The following is a 21,463-nucleotide window of genomic DNA, read 5'->3' on the forward strand; positions in this document are numbered from 1 at the left end:
ACTATATAGAAGTCAATGTAAATGTTCTAGTAAGCTATTATTAACACTTGCAAGGGGAACCCGAAGGTGAAACCACAATCCAGAATCAGATTATCTGACCATAAACTCCTAAAACACAAATCGCTACAATTTGGGTACTTTTCCTGGTTGTTCAAGCAGACATAGCTCACCCAAACTGATCTCAAATTTGAGTAATCCATACTGTAAGTTTTCCCAGGAAAACTGCACGTTTTACCATTTTTTTCTCTCAGAACTGGTAAATCTGTTAGTAGGTATGCCAGGTGAATTTAAATTTGCCATTAAACTGCATCATTTTATATATCAAATTAAAGCCCTTGAGTAAACATCTACATCTACAACAATACTTAGTAAAGTTGCCATAAAGGCAATATCTGACTAAGAACATGATTGCCGACACCGGTCGTCAAAAGACACGGCTCAGAAAAGGTAATTAAACAAAAAATTAAAAAGTAATATTACAGAGTTCTGCTTTGAAGAGGCTCAACTTTGTGCAATCAAGTAACGAAGAGGGCAGATCATTCCATTCTGGTATTGTGCGAGGGAAAAAGCTGAATTTGTAGGTGTTGGAGGATGGACCCATGACACGAAATTTAGCAGGATGAAACTGACGAGTGCGAGTGGCAGATTGTCTTTGTATGTAGTTTGGGATTGGAACAGATATTTCTTGGTGCTGAATCTTGTGCATTGTGATGAGTCGTGACGTTTTTCTTCTGTGCTGTAGTGTTGGCCAATTCAATTGGTTGAGAATATCTGTGACAGTGCCCGGGGTGTTCCTGTAGTTGTTGGTGCAAAACCGCGCTGCTCTTCTTTGTATCATTTCCAGTTTCTGTATATCTATTGCGGTATGAGGATCCCACACTTACGCTACTATAATCTAGGATAGGTCTGACAAGTGCGAAATACATTTGTTGCTTGATTGATGAAGGGCATCGCCAGAGGTTACGTCTTACAAACCAGAGAGCTTTGTTGGCCTTTGTTGCAATATTATTAATGTGTTCAGCCCATTTGCGATTATGAGTCAGTTCGACTCCAAGATATGGGTGGTGTTTTACGGTTTCAAGGTGATCTGTAGCCATCGAGTATGTATGAATTACCGGGTTTCTTTTGGTGGTGATGCGAAGTGTTTTACATTTATTAGTATTAAATGACATTTGCCAGTTTGATGCCCAATCCAAAAGGGATGATAGGTCTTTTTGCAGAGTGTTGTCTGTATCTTTTGATGAATGGATGGCACGGTATAATAAACAGTCGTCTGCAAAAAGCCTGATGTTTGTTCCGCTGTTGATTTCATTTGCAATGTCGTTAATATAAACCAGAAACAAAAGCGGGCCCATAACGGTTCCCTGTGGGACGCCCGACTTCACATGGACTGGGTTTGATGTTTCCCCATCAACGACCACGCTTTGAGTTCTTGATACTAACCAATTTGTGATCCACACCAGGATGTTTCCACGGATTCCATAATATTCTAGCTTCTGTATCAGCCGTCGATTGGGTACCATGCCAAATGCTTTTTGAAAGTCTAAAATAAGCATATCAGTTTGCTTGCCACGGTCTAAGTTTCTGGCACGGTTATTAACAACTGTGACTCACGCGAGTGATTTGCACGAAACCCATGCTGGAAATGAGATAAGATGTCATGTTGTTCTAAATGATCCATAATGTGTCTGAATAAGATGTGTTCCAGTAATTTGCATGTCACGGAAGTGAGTGATACGGGTCTATAGTTCGCCGGATTGCATTTAGTTCCCTTTAAATATTGCAGTTACATTAGCAGTTAGCCAGTCGTCCGGAAGCTCCCCTGAGCGTAGAGAATGAGCAAATATTTTGGTTATTATAGGAGCAAGTTCTTCACTGAAGTCCCTTAACACCTGGGATGGCACTCCATCGGGTCCGCTGGCTTTTTTAATATTGACATTTTTAAGTAGATTTTCAACACCTTCAACGTCAATAGTAAGCTCCCCAATTGTTGGGTAAGGGCGTCCACTCATGGATGGGATATTAGACAGATTTTCGTCAGTGAATACGCCATAATATTGCTTACTTAGAGCTTCAGCTTTACCTTTGGCATCTTGGATCTCACAGCCATCAACAACCAGTGTACCTACACCACTACCGTTGCTTTTCATGGACTTAATGTAATTCCAAAACTTCTTATTTACACTAACATTATGATCCATGTTTTGATTAGAATGATCAACTGTATTGGTGTCCCTTTTACAGTTTTCTGAGAGATGACCCATGAGGTACTCATTCTTTGCTTCGTGCATTTTTCTTTGAACAAGTTTCCGGAGCAATTTAAACTTCTCTTTATTTTCAGGGGTATTATACTTTTGGGTGATATTGTACACACGATGTTTCTTTCGGATCAATTTTTTGATATTTTGAGTCATCCAGGGAACGTCCCACTTTTCTTTCACTGTTTTCTGTGGAACATGATCTTGCAAAAGATCATTAATCTTTGTTTTAAAGTATACCCAACTTTCATTTACAGCTTTGAAACTTACAGATTCATTGATATACCGTTCTTTGAGATCGCATATGTCCTTTTTCATTTGGTTGATATCCATTTTTCTAAATAAGTACACTTTCCGAGAAGATTTCTTATTTCGTCTAGGGTTCACATTGATCTCTGCAGTGACAACGGAATGATCGCTCATCCCAATAGATACCTGCACTTTGTCAACCAGGTCTGGATAAGTTGCAAAGAGGAGATCAAGAGTATTGTCTAGACGGGTTGGCTTGTGAACATTTTGTTGAAGACCATGTTCTTCCACTTTGTCAAGCAACAATCTGTTTACTCTGTAGCCATATTGGGGATTTGGCTTTACCTTATAATTGACCCAATCTATATCAGGGAGGTTTAGGTCACCTCCGAGAATCACGTTTGGAAGTGCGCCATTTTTAGGCAACATACCAAGAGACTGATTGAGGGCAATAAAAGGATCGATTTTGTCATTGGTTGGTCTGTAGAAAGACGCTATGAATAGTGGTTTTGACCCCACAATGCTGATCTTACACCATATTATCTCGCATTCAGTATCCAAGGAGTATTCTGTTGTTGCTACATACCTTTCGGATATTGCTATAAATACCCCCCCACCATTAATATTTCTGTCTTTCCTAGATATGCTATAACCATTGGGAAATATCTCTCCATTGGTGAAAGAGCTGTCAATATGCGATTCTTGACCACAAATCACATCTGGGTGGTCGTGTGTTTCAATAAGATCTAAAAGATCTTGGCGTTTTCTATCGCTCTTAAGGCTACGACAGTTTACCATCATGATTTTGATAACCTTTGGTTTCTTATTGGCCTGTTGTTTTATAGGCCTACCGTGTTTATCATGCAGTTTTGCTGGTTTTGGACTCGATGATTTAATTTCTTCTGGGTTGAACAAAACCTCGTCGACTGAATCTAGAACTGAGAAGCTATTGGATAAATCTAGGTCAGCCAAGGAGAAGAATGAGCTGGAAACATTAGGCAACATGCACCGGGGACATTCCCAGGCAATATATTTGGCATGAGTGACTTGGTCACTGAGAGGCCCGCCATATGCTTCACAGTTTGTTTGAGCCCACTTCCCACATTCTTGGCATTGAAGAACTTGGTGGTTTTCATAGATTTCATCTTCACACACCATACATTTAGGACCAGGGTTACATTGAATATCACCTGATAATAGCAAAATTATTGTAAAACAAACCCGTTTAACCAGGCTTGAACTTGTACACCAGTTGATATAATTACGTTTGTACTTGAACGGTACTGAGAGGATTGATGCATATAAACTAGGTTTGTAATCAGGCCAAGTTGGATTTAAAAGTGTAAACCTCCATTGATTAATTTTGTGAATAACTGAGGTTGAAAAATCATGTGAAGCTGTATACATTCCATAATTGCCATTAACATTTATCAGTTTGTCCACATTAACTTTAGTGTTAGGTCTACATTTATTAAAGTCATGATTTGCTTCAAGTGATTCCTTGGTATCACGATGCATGCAGTAGCTAGGTGAATGCTTGGTCATCCATGGATTACATTTGGTCAGAGAAGAAAGCTAAAACTGAAAATCTTTTTGTCATAGCACTTTCCGTAGCAAAGTTACATCTTTTCAAAGATCGACTTTCATCAAAAAGATTCTGCTACTGCTAGCAAAATTCCCCAAAACAGCAGTGTTTCTAGATCTTAGTCTCATGATGATAGCAGCTTTTTTATGGAACTGCTATCAAAATCCCTCTAAAATTCCATGTGTGAGTGTCTCATCACCATAAAAAATCATATATTTGGGTCAAGTGAAGTATAGAAAACATATTTATGTAGGTTTCCTTGACTGACCTGTTCTTGAAAAAAATTGAAATTTCTATGTAAATATGTATTGTGTTTGGTCCCCGGTCTAGGCGAATTTTGCTGACTAGCAAATGTGTTAACTAAGGTTTGCCTGGCATACCTACCTGTTAGGATGATCACAATTGACTTGCAGATTGTTGGTATCCATAAGCAGCAGAACCAAATTGTTTTCGGAGACATGGGGGGAGGAGGGGGAGGGTGTGTTTTAATGGGGGAAAGAGTCTGACGAGGGATTCCCACCAAATGCTCCCTTGGCGCCGTTACTGTCTCTTTAATTGAAGATCTGAGCGCAAGAAGACCGTACTTCCACTTGACCCTCAACATGTATACTCAAGTTGAGTATAGTTTTGTATAGTTTGGTAATGTCTTATACATGTTCAGGGGTCAAAACAAATCTTTCACAACCTTACATGATGTTTTCACCCTGGAACATGTATTAAACATTATAAAACCCTAAGAAACTATACATAACTTAAGTGTATACATGTTGAGGGGCCAAGTGGACTTACGGTCTTCTTGCGTTCAGGTCTTCATTTGGTTACAAGAGGGCTATATCTGAGCTAGTATAAGTAGCCTGTGTCGCTTAGCAATCTAAAAGCTCTATTTTGATTGGTAAGTCAGATGATTATGTAATTAACCAATCATTTTCTTTTTTAGAACTGGCAAAGCAGTTAGGATGGTCCTACCACGTGACATTGACATGCAGATAACTGGCCACAGAGAAGGTTCTATGGCAAAATACAAAGTGGGGTTTGATGATAAGACGGGCAAAATTGAATCACTGGATGTTAATGTCTACACCAACTGGGGGCTCCCTGCTGGTATTCATGCAGCTGTAAGTTTGAATAATAATGAATAATAATGATAATTTAATAAAGTTTAATCATGTATACCACGCTATAATAACAGAGTACAGATGTCTCTAGGAATGGCTTCGGAGAGTCCACCATATCCACTAACTTAAAGCCATATCCTAACATTTGCCGAGGAGGATGCCCTTAATATTTTTCAAAATTCTGGGTTTTTTTGATATTGCACTTAATTAAGGCAACATACCCTGCAAAAATCAAGACCGTCGCTTTATTATTACGATGGAAATATTAGTCGAACACATACGCGATGTTCATACACAGTACGTACATGGCGTGCGGGACGCGTAATTTTTATCTGCAACCTTAACTGGACGCAATACGATAACACATAGTACATACATGTAAGTATGAGGCTAGATGTAACACGAGTTTATTACCATTATTGTTTCCTCTTACTTAATAAAATAAAAAAGAAATTTCATAGACTTAAAATTCTACAGCGGTTTACCAGGGGTTTGAACCCACAATCTATGGATTCATAGTCCAATGCCTACACCACTGTGCTATGAGTCGTTGTGCCAGAAAGGTGTTCGTTTAAAGCATAAAGTGCATACACATAATATACTATTACTATTATATTAGTACTAATAACTTTTTATTTAATCAGCCTATAACCCTAGCCCTTACCCTTAACCTAACCCTAACCCTAACCCTAAACCCTAACCCTAAATCCTAAATCCTAAACCCAAACCCTAACCCTAAACCATAACCCTAAACCATAACCCTAATCCTATGGGTTATAACATGATTATAGCATTTTGCGTCCCGTTATGGTTGCAGAAAAAAAATACGCGTGGGGGACGGTGATATACACAACAAAGGATCGTACCATAACACGACCGAAGGAGTGATAAGTATTAACGACATCGGCTCTGATAGTAAATTCGAATTTTCTTTGCTTTGCCTTAGTTGGTCGGCTCAAACTTAACAGGGGATATATCTGACAGTAAAATACTAATCTATTTTGTATGAACATGTTATATTATGACTTTAATTGATCATAACTTGAATTCCCTACTGAGGTTAGTATTCACGAGTTTTGGGTCAGTGCCGTTTAGTCAACTAGGCATTTCAGAAGTTCGATGTGGCACTTTTGCCAACACAGAACCCAGGCACCCACCACACAAGTCTGATGATAATGATGAAGATGACGAGTCTCAATTACTGGACCTAACTCCTAGCGCTCAGGGTTGAAGGGTTCTTAGACTTGTTTGAAATCCCCCAAGTCCGGCATTCAAGAAAACTTAATGCTCATGTGATATGACTTATAAACAGTGATAATTTTTATATTTCATAAACAAACAGGGGATAGCCAAATACACTTCTTATAACACTCAAAGCTGTGTACCTTTACTGGTTTTTTTAATTTTTAATTTTTAAGCTCTTTGCACAAATACTCTTCGGCATCCAGAGTGTATACGCAATGGACAATATACACGTTACAGTGAAGAATTGCGCTACTAACATTCCAGGCAGCAAACCTACGAGGGCATTTGGTAGCGTTTACACTCACTTCATCATAGAGTCTATTATAACTGACATTGCTTTGAAGTGTAATCTGCCAGTATTGCAGGTGAGACGTTGTAGATTCGGACCACTAGACCTGCTCATGGACCATAACTAGATCACTTACCACATAAGGCAGCTATTTGTTATACTTTTATAAAATCTTTTTTGGTAATATTTAAAAGTAAATTCTAGTAAACGTTTACATTTTGATACCCCGATTAAGCTGGGGTGCTGCACTCAAATCTTGAGATCTTTAGATCTTTAGATCATCAAAAACCTATGATATTACAAGAAGCACTCGTTTAAGCGTTGTTAAAATCATTGATTTTCTAAGCATATGATTATTTATTTATTTGTAAATATCTATACCACATTTTAGTGGGACCAGAGTGTGACGACCCCCGATTGTTTGATGGCATGTAAAACTGAGTCATTTTAGAGAAAAATTAAACAATGATGGCGCTATTTATCTAAAATATTGTTTGCATCTTTACAAGGGGTAGACACTTGTATAATATCAGCAAAAAAGACTAATAAATGACAGGAGAATTTTCAATAACCTTTTTATCATGAAATATATGTGAATAGCGCCCTCAATTTGCACAGAAATGCACAGTTTATAGAATTTAAATTACCCCAAATAAGCCGAAAAGTATGAATAATTTATTATAGAAACGAATATCAATGTTAAGAATTGTTTTTGATAGCTGTTGGTATTATTCAGGTCTAGAATTGAAAATGATGTTTTGTTAGAAATATTATTAAATGATCACATCAAACAACCGTGACCCCACTAGGTCCCCAGTGAGACCGGTTTGAACTCTCATACCTAACTCCTCTCTCGTCTAATTACTAGAACTAAAGTATTTTCCACCCTGATGCGTCAGTGACGTCAGCGCGCATTTTATTGGGCGCAGCTGTAAATCGCTAGTGTTCGTTCAAAACGCGGGAGTACACACGCACGCGTTCAAAGACACTGCATAGATGCGCGCGTGAAACAGCCACATTAACGCTTTGGCGTCACTGTCACATCAGGGTGGAAAATGCTTTATCAGTCGTTATCCAAGGGAGTTATTTTATGCCTATTAACCAGTTTGCGATATGTAAGAATTATACAGGAAAAAACGCTCAAAATACACATATTTAATTCATTTAATGTCATTGTTCAGACCAATCGTCACCATAAGTATACATTGATGTAATCAACTTGTAACTGATATTTAACCATAATCCGCAGGTCCGTGAAGTAAACATGCTCAAGGAAGACATCCCTATGACCTACTACGGTGTTCCTATTGATGATTTTGATGTATTCAGACGATGCTGGAAAGAGTGCATGACCAAAAGTGACTATCCCAACAGAAGAACCCAAGTCAATAACTTCAACAGGTACACAATGTTTTTCACTTAGGCTAAAGAGAAATCATCTCTTGGTTTGTATAAAGTTTGTGTGTTTGTAAACTCTGTCAAGTGGGGACCAAAAATGGCAAACAGGGATATTCGCTTTTGCTGAAACAATAAAAATTAGCAAAACATATTTGGCTAATTTACTTTATCGTAGGACCGACCGCATCGATGAGGGCGTAGTAACGTTTTGATGCCACCATGTCTGCCTGCGGATGTGTGATGTCTGTCATTCGAATTTCGATTTGTGTTTTACACATTTATGTTGGTGAACCTTGTCTTGCAGATAATTTTAACCAGTATGTTGGGTGAGAAATAAACCAATTATAACCAATGTATGCTTTTCTTCCTTTTTATTCAGAAAGAACAAGTGGACTAAGCGTGGTATAGCACTGGTGCCCTTAAAATTCAATGTTGGTACTTACCCCAAATTTATGCACCAGGTAAGAGAAAAAATCATTGAATCAAGTACAACCATAGTTTGGTTGGAGATGGACAGATGTGATGCTAAATGGTTTGTTGAAGAAGATTATCTGGAATTTCCAAATCATTTTGTCACAAATGTTGGTAGGAAAATGGGCAAATGTCGCTAGATTTTTGGGAAACGCATTTCTTCTCTAAACCATTTTTTTCTGAAATATAGTGTACCTAAACTGGAAACTGCTAAATACTCAAAAAAACTACGTTTCAAAAACAAACAAACAAACACTAATTTGACCAGATTAATTGATGATTATGAAAAGGAATGACTATTGTTTACAAAATAATGAGGTCAAAATCTGATCATACCTGTATTGACTTGCAGTTTAAAATCCAATTTCAAAGTTACAAAGTTTATAAGTCGCAACCTACTCCCCCCTTCATTAGACTTGGGTTATCCTCTGGGTTAACACCATTTTGTTTTGTTTTGTTTTGTTTGAAATTCTAAATAAAATACCCCTATTCAAATTCTTGATTCCATAGGCAGGAGCAATGGTTAACCTCTACTTGGATGGATCAGTACTCATCCATCATGGCGGAGTTGAAGTCGGACAAGGAATTCACACCAAGATGATACAGATTGCGAACCGTGTGTTGAGGATACCGATTGACAAGATTCACGTAGCAGAGAATAGCACTTACGTCGTACCACATGCTACTAGTACTGCAGGGAGTCACAGTACCGATATGTGGGGTATGGCAGTAAAGGTAATGTGAAGTAACCAATACAGGGCTGTCAACTTTTTGGAATTGCTTGGCGTGAGACAGAGGCGTACCGGGATTTGCCGACTCCAATGTTCATTTTGTACCATGATTATTTGAGCCACGGCGCTCGAGACAGTGAAAAGGGGGTAGGAGTAATATATTATTCATGACGATGCGTGAGATTTTACTCATTTTGCGTGAGATTTACTACCTAGGCGTGAGATTATACTACCTTGGCGTGAGACCGTGAGAAAGTGCCCCAATACGTGAGACTCACGGCCAATGCGTGAGAGTTGACAGCCCTGCCAATATTGATCAGTGAAATTATGGAAGTGTAGGTTATTATACAGAAAGTGATTGTTTTGTATTTGAAGAGCTTTGTTTCAAAACCCCTTACACCCACTTGCCCATTTTTGAGAACACATCACAAAATCATCAAAAAAATCACTCATATATAGGGGTTTGCAACAGAAACAGTTTTTGGCGGGATGCTTGGGTAGGATGAGCATCCTGCCAAAAGCTGCATTTGTTGAAAAACACCTTATAACAGTGATTATTTTGATGATTTATTGATGTGTTCTCAAAATTGGACAAGTGGATGCAAGGGGTTTTAAAACAAAGCTCTTCATTTGTCATAATATTAAAAACAAAAACAAACAAAACGAAACTATTTACCAACAAAAATACAAATCTAACCACAGAAAGTTTGTTATGTAGGGTCAGCCCCAATGTTCCGAGTTTTCGAAGCTTTGATAGTGGTCAGAATTCCTAAGCCTGCAGGCTAGCCCTAACCAATATGGATCTATTGTATTGAATTATCTTTGTAGGTGATGTACAATGTAAGATTGTAAGCACTGGTATGTAGGACTAATTGGGCTTAAGACGTTTTGAGTTAATTCATTCTAACTTTCATGGTAGCCCTACTTGTAATTATATTTCAGCTTTTAGTATACCTTACCTAATAGTGTGTGTATAATGTTTGTATAATTGTTTCCTATTTTCAGAATGCATGTGACACTCTGGTTGATAGACTAGCACCATTCAAAAGTGACAAACCTGGTGGAAACTTTGCTGATTGGGTAACTAAATTAACACACAGGGTGTCAAATTCAACGAGAATCAGATTACCGATTCTCGCAACAATTCTCCTTAAATGATTGTGCGAGAATTAAAATTGATTCTTCCCAAATCATATTCATTCAGCACACCGTAAGTTAGCACGATCAGTAGAGTCTCACTTAATTATCGCAAGGTGAGCTTGTGAGAAACAATTTTGATTCACGGCAGGTATAAAAGACTGGTCACTGATTACTGATTGCTGATCACTGACTGCTGATTGCTGATTGACCAGTTACTGATTACTGAATGGTTACCTAATTACTGATTGTTCAGTCACTGATTACTGATCGTTCAGTAGCTGATTACTGATTGTTCAGCAGGTATATGACTGATCACTGAAAACGCTGATTGTTCAGTAGCTGATTACTGATTGGATTGGAAACTTGCTGAATGACTTGTTTAAAGGGGCATTCGCAAATTTGAAGTTATAAAATCTAAATTAAAGGAATATTAATCAAGTTGTTTAGGGGCATACTTTACAGTTATTAAAGGATCATTTAATGAGCTGTGGTTGACAGATTAAAAGGGCATTCGCAATTGCAGGGCTATAAATTGAAATTTAAGGAATATTAATTGAGTTGTTGGATAACTTCTTTCAGGGGGCATATGTAGTTCAAAATCGTTTGGTATTTTGCACGAGTCAATGATTTTTAGGGCATAAATTAATAGTAATCGTAATTTAATACTTGTTTTTTTGGTTAGTCCAATTGCATTTTTGTATTTATTGCCTTGCTTTGATTAGGCCTATGTTTTGTGTTTTAATGTTTTGTCTTCGTGCAGCCCTGCACCGTATCCGGGTCAGCTTTGCTGACCCTGGTACATGTCCTGGGCATTTGTATCCAATCTTTGTTGTTTTGCCTGCTAGTATATGTATTTTGCTTGCTGTGTTTAAATAAAGATTGATTGAAACAAAAAAAACTAAGGGGAAACCGTTCAAATTCTCATCTTTTGGAAAATATCAACATCACGTTCTTCAAATGAGCCCAACAGTTGAGGCTAAGTTAATGCAAGAGACTTACACGAACAAAATGTGCTACAAACAACAATATTCAAATAACAATCATTTTATTACTTGTTTCGCATGAAACGGCAAATAATTTATACAATAATTAATAGGTAATAAATAAATCTTTATCCCCGCAAAACATTTATGTATCAATTTATTTACTTTTTATTTCATTAGAGACCGTTCACAAAGACATAGAGGGGGCCCGATGTAAACAGAAAAAGACCCCCTATATTTGACCAAAATAGAGCTCCGAAAGACCCTAGATTTTGATAATTTCAGCTCTGAAAGGTTTTTTCAGGCAATTTTCAACCATAATGCCACAAAAGACCCTTGATTTGGACTGTTCGCAGCTCCAAAAGTCCACATTTTACTTGTTCGCAGCTGCAAAAGATGCCCCCCTTATCGGTACGCCGTCAGCTCCCAAAGACCCACCACCTCAAAATTCCGGGGGGGGCATACCAACCAAAAATTTTCGTTGTGCCCCCCCACCCAGGTTTCATAACTTAAGCAGGCATGAGAATGATCATGCATGAAAAAAAAACCTGAAAAAGTATGTGAAATTAAGCTAAACGGGCTGAAATTAAAAGAAATGGCCAAAAAAAGCCTTAAAATTCTCATGCCTGCTTAAGTTAGGAAAATCGGTTCCCACATGTCGGCAAGGAAAAATTATAAAAAATATTCCCTTCCAAGTGCACACCTCTCGATTTGTATGAGTACACATCCCAATGCTTGAAACCATAAAATATTTGAGTCACTAATTTACATTAATTAATATCAATGAATTAGTTTAACCTTAATTTTAGGACTAAAAACTTCCCAACTGATTCCAACTTTTACCACTGTTAAAATTGTAAATGAATATTATCCAAAATCTCTCGCTAGCTTTTTCGCCTAATAGACTGGTTCTTTTGGCAAAATCGCGTTCCTAGCGGCAAGTCGCAGATGTTGTCGCAGATCCTCGAGATGAGAGGAATACTTAGGGGTACCCCTCGATAAATTTGTGTCTATTTTGCATTGTTCTCAAAACTAATAACACACTGGTAACAAAAGTTATGTATATTGTAGGGGCAAGGAATCCAATTACTACACTGGAATTTCAGTGACCCAAGACAAGCGGTTCGTTATTTTGTGATAAGAAATAAGGTACCGCTAGGATGTACCTCATTTCCTATCATATATACTGAACCGCTTGTCATAAGTCACTGAAATTTCAGTGTAGTAGTTGCAATCCTTGCCCCAATAATATACATAACTTTTGTTACCAGTGTGTTATTAGTTTTTGAGAAAAATGCAAAAATAGTCACAAATTTACCACAGGGGTGATATGGTTAATGTGAACAACTTTTGGGAACATCTTAAGGATATACGAGGTATTGTTGGTCGAAGCAGCCAAAAATCGACTTGCATTATCTGAATCAATATATTATTGAAAAATAACACTTTGGTGTTTTGCAAAAGTTCATTCTACAAATCATATACTTTGAAAACTTGCTTAATTTATTGTTATTTAGTTATACGTTTTACAAAAGCGTTGTTGTTTCAGCCCTCTTTACAACATAACTCAAGAACCACAGGACCTACAAAAGTATATATGTGATATTTTAATTCTTCTACACGCTCGCTATGAATTGAGCAATGTAATTTTTGCTAAAGCTTACTACCATTCGCAAGATGATGTGAACTACTTTTTCTGCTGCTTTGACCAACATCGTATATACCCTTAAATGTGCTTTAAATAGGGGTAGGTTAAACAGCCTTTAAAAAGGGTGATGTTTCATATTTCTTAGGGAACAGGCTTATTTGATGCAGTATGATCTCCTGAGCATTTTGACACCATTTTCATCCGAATGTAGTTCTTAAAGGAAGGTGGCAGACCTGATACTTTTGGAGCATCAAATTCTTGAAAACTTATGTATTACATAAAATGTTGTCCCTTTCAAGCATTCATGCAAAACGATCATGTAAATGTTCCTTGTAATGTAAATGTGACTAATTCTTTATGGAATTACTGACATTTAATACAGCGTAAAACTGGGAGTCTTCGGTTATAAATGATAATCATCATGATCATGTAATAAATTGATATCAAATGAAATATCCCATTTTTTCTCATTAACATACTGAAATTAGGAGCTCCAAATGGGTTTCTGAAGATATCAAAAAACTGCTGAATTTGTCGAAAACGTGGTATACCAGTTGCAATTAAATCAACAGTTTTTTGATATACACCGATTTGGAACGCCTAATTTCAATGTTATAAATGAGAAAAATATGAGTTTTCACCTGATACCAAATCTGCATTTTGATAGGGTAAAGTCAGGTTACCTACCTTTAAGTTACAAACGGTTCACAAAGGTTTAAGCAGATGCAAGTACTATGAGGTTGCACCATGCTACCCTCAAACAAAATGTGCAACAGTAATTTGCCCTTAACAATAAAATAGGGGAGAGCAGGGAGTGTTCGCCCACCCCTTGTTTCTCAGCACTACGGCTATCGGGGAATTTGGTGATGGCAAAATTAGGTGACATAGATCATTATAAACTTCTCATAATAGCTACGCGACATATAGGGACGTGTTCATCGAACTGCAGCCAAAACGTAATTTTTTCTTGCATTAATAATGTTGTATTATCATTGATACATAAATACAGTTGGTTTTAATGGAAATCTGTATTCAGAACATACGGGATTTGTCAAAGATTTAATGCAGTTATAAACTCCTTATTCGATTTGTATTTTGCATACCCTGAAGAAAATACAAAAATGTGCACAAGGGGCACGTTTGCCTTTTGAGGATGGGGCATGTTCGCCCTATATCTTCCCCGGGCGGACTTACCCCAAACTGGAGGGCGGACCTGCCCCATCAGCGCATTATGCAAAATATTTATAAGTATACCATTAAACCAGGTAAAACTACTGAAAAGCATGTTTAGTAAAGTTATGTGGTATCAGTATTACTCATACCACCGTTTATGTCCTAATCCATAATCATAAATATGATACGTTTAAGCTCACTTTGGACCCGTCCGTCACCCCTACATTTTACTCTGACCCGATCCCTGCAACAAATTTAGTGACTCCCCAGAAGAGAATGAATGCCATGTATACTGTTGCTAAAATGTTTGATTTTAATGTTATTGTTATGCAATGTTTAAACCTTTTTTTGTGATTAGGGTGAACTTACCCCACCATATGGGCAAACCTGCCCCAATATGGGCAAGTTCGCCACTTTGCATAACTTTTTGTTTGCTCTATCCTGTTGCTATTGTAAGGCCTATAGTTCTGGGATTGTGGCCTTATATAGCTAAGAGTATATAGCTAAGACATAGGGCTTTCACATGAGCTAATCAGGTCATCCCTAACCTTAAAATTGACATCGCTAGGCTGGTCAGAAAAATATAGGGTGAACACTCCCGCTCTCCCCTACCACAATAGGGGTATACTCTAAATCGGTATGATTACAAGCTACAGCTACCTACTTATACCTTGTTGTTATTGGCGTAACCCGACCGACCCTAACAATAGGCCCGACCCTAGACTTTTTTTATTTTTTTGCAAAAAAATTACTTTTAAACAAAGAAAGAAAAAAGGCAAATTACAGCATAAAATGTGTGTAAAAAAATGCCGACCGACCGACTAATTTTATTTTTTTATGTTACGCCAATCAAACAATTTCTTTAGGCCTTATAAAGACTGCGCAAAAAGTAACACAGCTGTTATAAAAACGCCTATAGCCTAAGAACTACTCCCAATTCCAGAAAAATACAGAACTAATTGTTTGGGATTAAAAAAACACCCTGTTTTGCCAAATGAAAGGGCCAAAAACATGTGTTTTTCGTATGCTGTTACTATCAAGCCCAAATACTTGTACCAAGACTAATTTCGGTTTATGCAGTCTATTTTTTGGAAAAGACATTGTTCATTCTGATAACTTAATTAAAGAAAAACAAAAAAAGTGACAATTATAGCAAAATTTCGGCATATACTCAAGATTTTGAATGCTTAGACTTGTTCCAAGTCTTTGATTTTTGTGACTAGATTGTCAGAAAATATGCCGAAAATGCAGGTTTTTGGCTCTTTTTTCAAGAAATTAGTCAAAACTCAAAATTACTGTTTGGTTAAAAGCAATATTTCCCATGTCCAAGGATTAAAAAAAAAAGTTTGACCACCAAAGACCAATCAGTCTGGAGTTATTAGTGAAAAGGTCAAATGTTGCAATTTGGGCTCAACATGTGTCACAATCACTGAAAATTGATTCGATATTGCCATAATGGTCTAACAAATTTTTTGTTATAATAATTCAGAAAAAGAAAAGTTTGCCATATGAGCGACATTTCGTTGCATAGGTGACACGGGAAATATAAAGTCAAGATCAATTGGACTCAACAGGCAGGAACTGTTTGCAGGGGTGTCAAAGCCAGAAATATCCAGAAAATAGTCAATTTTGGCCACAAAATATCCGGACAAATCCCATCCTGTGTTTGGTGTGTTACCATGGTAACAAAACATCGTAGGCACTGCAAACTATTTCATTTTTGAATTATTATTAGACAAACATTTTGATTGACTTTTCAGAAAAATTAGTAAACTTTTCTCTGTTTGACACCCATGAACTCCGTAATTTCGACTTTTGACCATTTTTGCTATCAAATCCAGGCCAGAGGAATATATTATAATCAAATCGAACAATTTGGAGTTTTAACCCCTGGGATAGTTCCTGTATCAAATAATCAGGTCTATTATTTAAATCTTCAACCACAACAAAAGAAAAGTATTTTCCTCAACTATTTTAAAGATTCTTGCTGGAATTGTAACAATTTGTATGTTTTTCTTTATTCCCTAAATTCTGCCCATTTTCACTTTTTTTAGACAACAGGGAAGGTGCTATGGTTACTAAACTTAAGCTTAAAATACCTAAATTCTCTCACCATGATTTTTGGATGAAAGGTTTACTTTTTTCAAGCTTGTATTTTAGGTAATGTTAGAAACACTGTAGCTTAAAATAGAAACACTTAATTGAAAAAAGCTGGCGAGGGAATACATATTCATCTTATTTACCACCCCTGAAAGTTTGCTAACCACAGCACCGTCCCTGTTGGCTAATAAAATCCTAAACATTTTAGTTATTCATTGTTTCTACAAAAATCCAGAAAACATAAAAAAGTACAAACAGTTCTTTTAAATATATTCTTGCTTGGTTTGTATTATTCTATGATATATTGGCAGCAAAATGAAATCTAAACTTTTATATCCAACTGCTACAAAGGAGAGAAAAATCAATTCTAATAAAATCTGTGTTTTCAAAGGTTTGGCTATTTTGAGAAATTGGCAAAGTGCCAAAAACACTTTGTAGTATATGTACATGTAATTTATTGGGATTTTGAGATGACAAACAAATTGTAGAAATCAAAACTGCTATTTTGGGGGGGGGCTTCAGCAAGCAAGGTTTACTCATTAATACACGGTGCATCATTTTCAAGTAATTCTGTGCATGACACCGGAGCCGATACAGCCACCTTAAAGCAAAACATTTTAGGCATACCCAAATTAACTAACCCAAAAGCAAGTTCTACCCGACTACTCATTAAATATTATATCATGATTACCGCATTGACTTTAGCCGTGTGATAGTTTTTGCTATCACATGGCATGAAAAGTAACCATGTGATATCATGATATAAAACAAATAATTACATGCCAATATTTGTGTAATACCGTAGTAAAAATAAATCATTAGGTCAACTTTTGACTGACCTACTGTAAAAGTCAATATTTTCGCGAGAAGATATTTTCGCGATTTTGAAGATTTTGTCAATTGCGCGAGAATTAAATTTCGCACTTTTGATATTGATACAATAGAAACCGGATGCAAAAGGTTATTTTCGCGATTTTATGTCACTCGCGAAAATTTCTACTTTTACAGTATTTCACTCGGCTAGCTATATACATGTACGCCTCGTGATAGATTTTGTACTATCACACTCATAGGCATGTAATACTTGTATACTGACAGACCCTCATATCTTATTCTCTGCAGAATAAACAACACAAGCTTCTGTATTACAGGGAACAGATTGACCAGCATCACATGTTCAGTATTTTGTAAATACTACACAGGATTTTTTTTAATTGAATGTGTTTCCTTATTTTGGGCTAGAAAAGATAATGGTAACAAGACACAAAGCACAATTAATTTTTTTGAAATTACTTTTGGTTTTAAACATGTTAAAGCAAATAATACCCAAATTGTTATCAAACTTGATTACACGTCAATCTAATACTGGAACTAAAACTTAGCAACTCACTAAACATGACATCATCAGGCATCTGATGTGACATCAAACCATCAATTTAGTTCCAGTATTAGATTTAATTTACAAAATAATATTGATAACAGGTGCCACAAGCTACCTATAATATCACAACTTCAACAAAAGTTTATCAAGATGGGTATCGAAAAACTCCTGTAAACATGTGATGTCACAAGAAAAAAATCTTATATCTGGCCAAAAAAAAACATGTTTGTTTCCTGTAGCAGGTCATAAAAGTCAAATGCAAAATGCGTTTTTTAATTTTAATTTTTTTTTAATGAAAAAAACACCTTTTTTTTTGCTGCAAATTGAATGGAAATTTACTGTGGGTCTCTCCGACACACAAAAATATCATATTTTTCATATTCAAGAATATTTATGATCCCTTTTCAACCTGTAGATATTAAAAGGGTTTAAAAAATGTGATATTTTCTCCAGTATTTTTTTCACTACGCTTGTTTGTTGTGTGACGTGTAAATGTTTACTCCAGTAGTGTTTTATATTATTTTTTGTGATTTTTTTCTTTGTAAGTGAAAAAAAAATTCTAATGCATAAAAATAAAACCTAATGCGCTGGCGCTACAGGAAACAAACTTTTTTGGCTAGAAACATTTAAAACAAGACATAAATAAACATCAGAAGTACCAAAATTCCACTTAAACTGTCCATCTTTAATTCAATGGGGTTTTGAGATGACCTTTTTTCTTCAAAAATGCTTTCTTTGGAGGAACTAAAACTGTGCAAGTCTATTTGTTCTTATCAGGTAGTGGCTTCCAGTTCCTTTCAAATTTTGTTCTCCGGTGGTTGCTTTAGTTCCAATCCATGGGAATCACTCCAACCCTGCGAAGAAGAAGAATTTTTTTTTTAGTTATATGGGAGCAATATGCTATTTTAACATGATTGGCAATCCACAGTCTATTATAATTCAAAATCATGCACTGTGATTTGAACAATTGGACAAACTCATCTCGGTATGGATATTGCATCTAAAATGTAACACATTCCATGCATACAGGCAAATTAAAAACAAAGTAAATTCAAGCTTGAAATCTAACAGATCTAATGCAATTGAAAATATATTGGATTTGGAGTGTTATTAAAATCACACAATTTTGTAGCTGCACACGGCTTCTCTTGTATGCACATTGTGTATCGATTGGTATAGCACAAAATTCAAATTGAAAGTTGATGGCAGTGCTGCAGTTTCAAGCCAAGTGATGGTCAAAATTAATTTGGGGTGTTTGGTACAAGTTGGAGGGGGTGGGTGGCAAAGCTGCACTTTGTGTTTAAAACCATTTCATTGTATTCCTCTAGTCAAACGGATTCAGAAAATGTATAGTTTGACCTATCTAGGACGTCCCGTTCTTGAGTTATAACCAAAAAGGTCAAAGGTTACGTTTTTGGGGTTACGAACATCCAAGTGCTCCGATTTTGACAAAAGAGGTGTCACATTGTTCGATTTGATAAAACAGTTCAAATAAGGATAGGATTGCACCATGTAGGACGTTAGGTAACTTAACAAAATAAGTCAAGTACCATTGAGGCCTACTGACCTTTACCTATTTTGCTGTTTTTCGACAGAAAATGTTAGGAAAATCCGTATTAACAGAAAATTTGTGGGAAAAAACATTAATTAACGGAAATCCGGCATCCCTGATTGGAATGGTTTTTGACACAATTTGAGCAACTTTGAAATTTGACCCTGTGTAAAAGTTTGATGACCTTTTCTCGCCAAAAGCAACTCCAGGTCAATTGCTATGATACGTTTTTATGTAGCCCATGATGTCAACTATCTATGGTAAAAGTGCAGCTTTGCCCTCCCCAGCTCACACACTAATCAGCAAAAAAGCGAAAAACACAAAATTTAATTTCCCAGTTTAAAAGGGCATTTCATGAATGATCCACAGCATCATCCCCCCCACTACTCAAAAAAGTTGAGATTTTTATATCACTGGAATCATCTGGCTGCGTAATGTTTATGAAAAAACAATTACTTGATGATAGATTAATTCGTTAGCAAAGATATCGTGAAATTTAAATTTTTTTCTGGTATACCAGAACAAAATTACAACACATTGTCTATGGAGCAGTGTAATACACATAATCATACAAAACTCGCAAATGCAAAATCGGAATCAACTGAAAATTACTCCTTTAAGCCATTAAACCAAAAAACACAATGTATTCGCCTATTGCACTTTTCCGCCATATGTGGGGAGAGCCTCAAACTGGCAATAGACATGAAAGGAAGTATTATGTAACTTTACGCAATGTTATATGACTGGTTCAATTCCCATTCATGCATTCTGCCAGATCGAGGCTTTCCTCGCATATAGCGGCACCTTGCAATGGGTGAATATGTGTTCATCCTAGTGCTAATATTTTGATGGTACACATAGGAACCCAGTAAGGGTCCATTCACAAACACTTGTAAGGGGGGCCTTTAAAGTTTGACCCTCCTAAGGGGGGGGGGGGCTGAAAAAAAATGACCACACATTTTCCTGGGAAAATTGAGTTTATAAATATGCTTTTCTATGGGGTTGACCCATAATTTTCATGTCAAAAAGGGATTATCCTTTACATGCAAATAATGTGTCCGAGGCAGTAAAAACGTAAATAATGGGTGAGGCGCAGCCGAACCCATTATTTCAACGTTTTACTGCCTCGGACACATTATTTCTATTCTATTACCACAAAATAGTGCGATTTAAAGAGTAAATATCACCTCAATGTGGAGCGCCTACGCGTAGCAAAAGCGTAAGTGATAAAGTTCGTTGCCCTGGCCACTTTATTGCTAATTAATGGTCTGTCACGTGACGCATTTCAACAAATCATAGTGCACGATTTTGAATAATGGGTCGTGGGGGTATAGAATTGCATTAATAATGATCATGTTAACTAGTATTACTATTACTACCACTAGCCATGTCCTTATTCATTTGCTACTAATTCTTACCTTTGAGGCTGAATGCCTGTTGGCATCAGATTTGACAAATTCATCATGATATGCATAGTTCCAGCAGTCACTGATAGTATCAACTGCATTGCTGCAAGAATAGATCAAAGCAAAATCCAATTCATAAACTGATAAACATCACTGGAATGTGGCACTATTCCACTTGGGAAAAACACTGGTTCAACACATACTGTTATTACATTAAATTGTCCTATGGCACTGGTCTACTTGGGATAACCATGGGGTTCAACATGCACTAAAGTAATCTAGTTAATAATACATTTTGTCCTGTGGCACTTTTCCACTTGGGACAAACACTGCATGGTTCAACATGTACTGTTATTACATTTTGTCCTGTGGCACTATTCCACTTGGGACAAACACTTGTTCAACATGTACTATTATTACATTTTGTCCTGTGGCACTATTCCACTTGGGACAAACACTGGTTCAACATGTACTGTTATTACATTTTGTCCTGTGGCACTGTTCTACTTGGGGCAAACACTGGTTCAACATGTACTGTTATTACATTTTGTCCTGTGACACTGTTCCACGTGGGACAACCATGGAGCTCAACATGCACTAATTAAAGTCATCTAGTTATTACATTTTGTCCTGTGGCACTTCCACTTGGGACAACCATGGGGTTCAACATGCACTAATCAAAGTAATCGAGATAATAATACATTCTGTCCTGTGGCACTATTCCACTTGGGACAAACAC

The 21,463-nt window shown here is 36.7% G+C and overlaps 1 protein-coding gene across 1 annotated transcript in view; it reads left to right on the plus strand.

Annotated features, from left to right (window-relative positions):
* The window catches only part of LOC140167845 (xanthine dehydrogenase/oxidase-like), a 57,895-nt gene that overhangs the window by 15,165 nt on the left and 21,267 nt on the right, over positions 1-21,463 (plus strand). The window contains 6 exon segments of the mRNA XM_072191135.1: positions 5,030-5,207; positions 6,626-6,817; positions 7,991-8,142; positions 8,519-8,600; positions 9,121-9,345; positions 10,347-10,421. Coding sequence (XP_072047236.1) covers positions 5,030-5,207; positions 6,626-6,817; positions 7,991-8,142; positions 8,519-8,600; positions 9,121-9,345; positions 10,347-10,421 — 904 coding nt within the window.

The sequence above is a fragment of the Amphiura filiformis genome, chromosome 13 (assembly GCF_039555335.1).
Source record: "Amphiura filiformis chromosome 13, Afil_fr2py, whole genome shotgun sequence".
NCBI lineage: Eukaryota > Metazoa > Echinodermata > Ophiuroidea > Amphilepidida > Amphiuridae > Amphiura > Amphiura filiformis.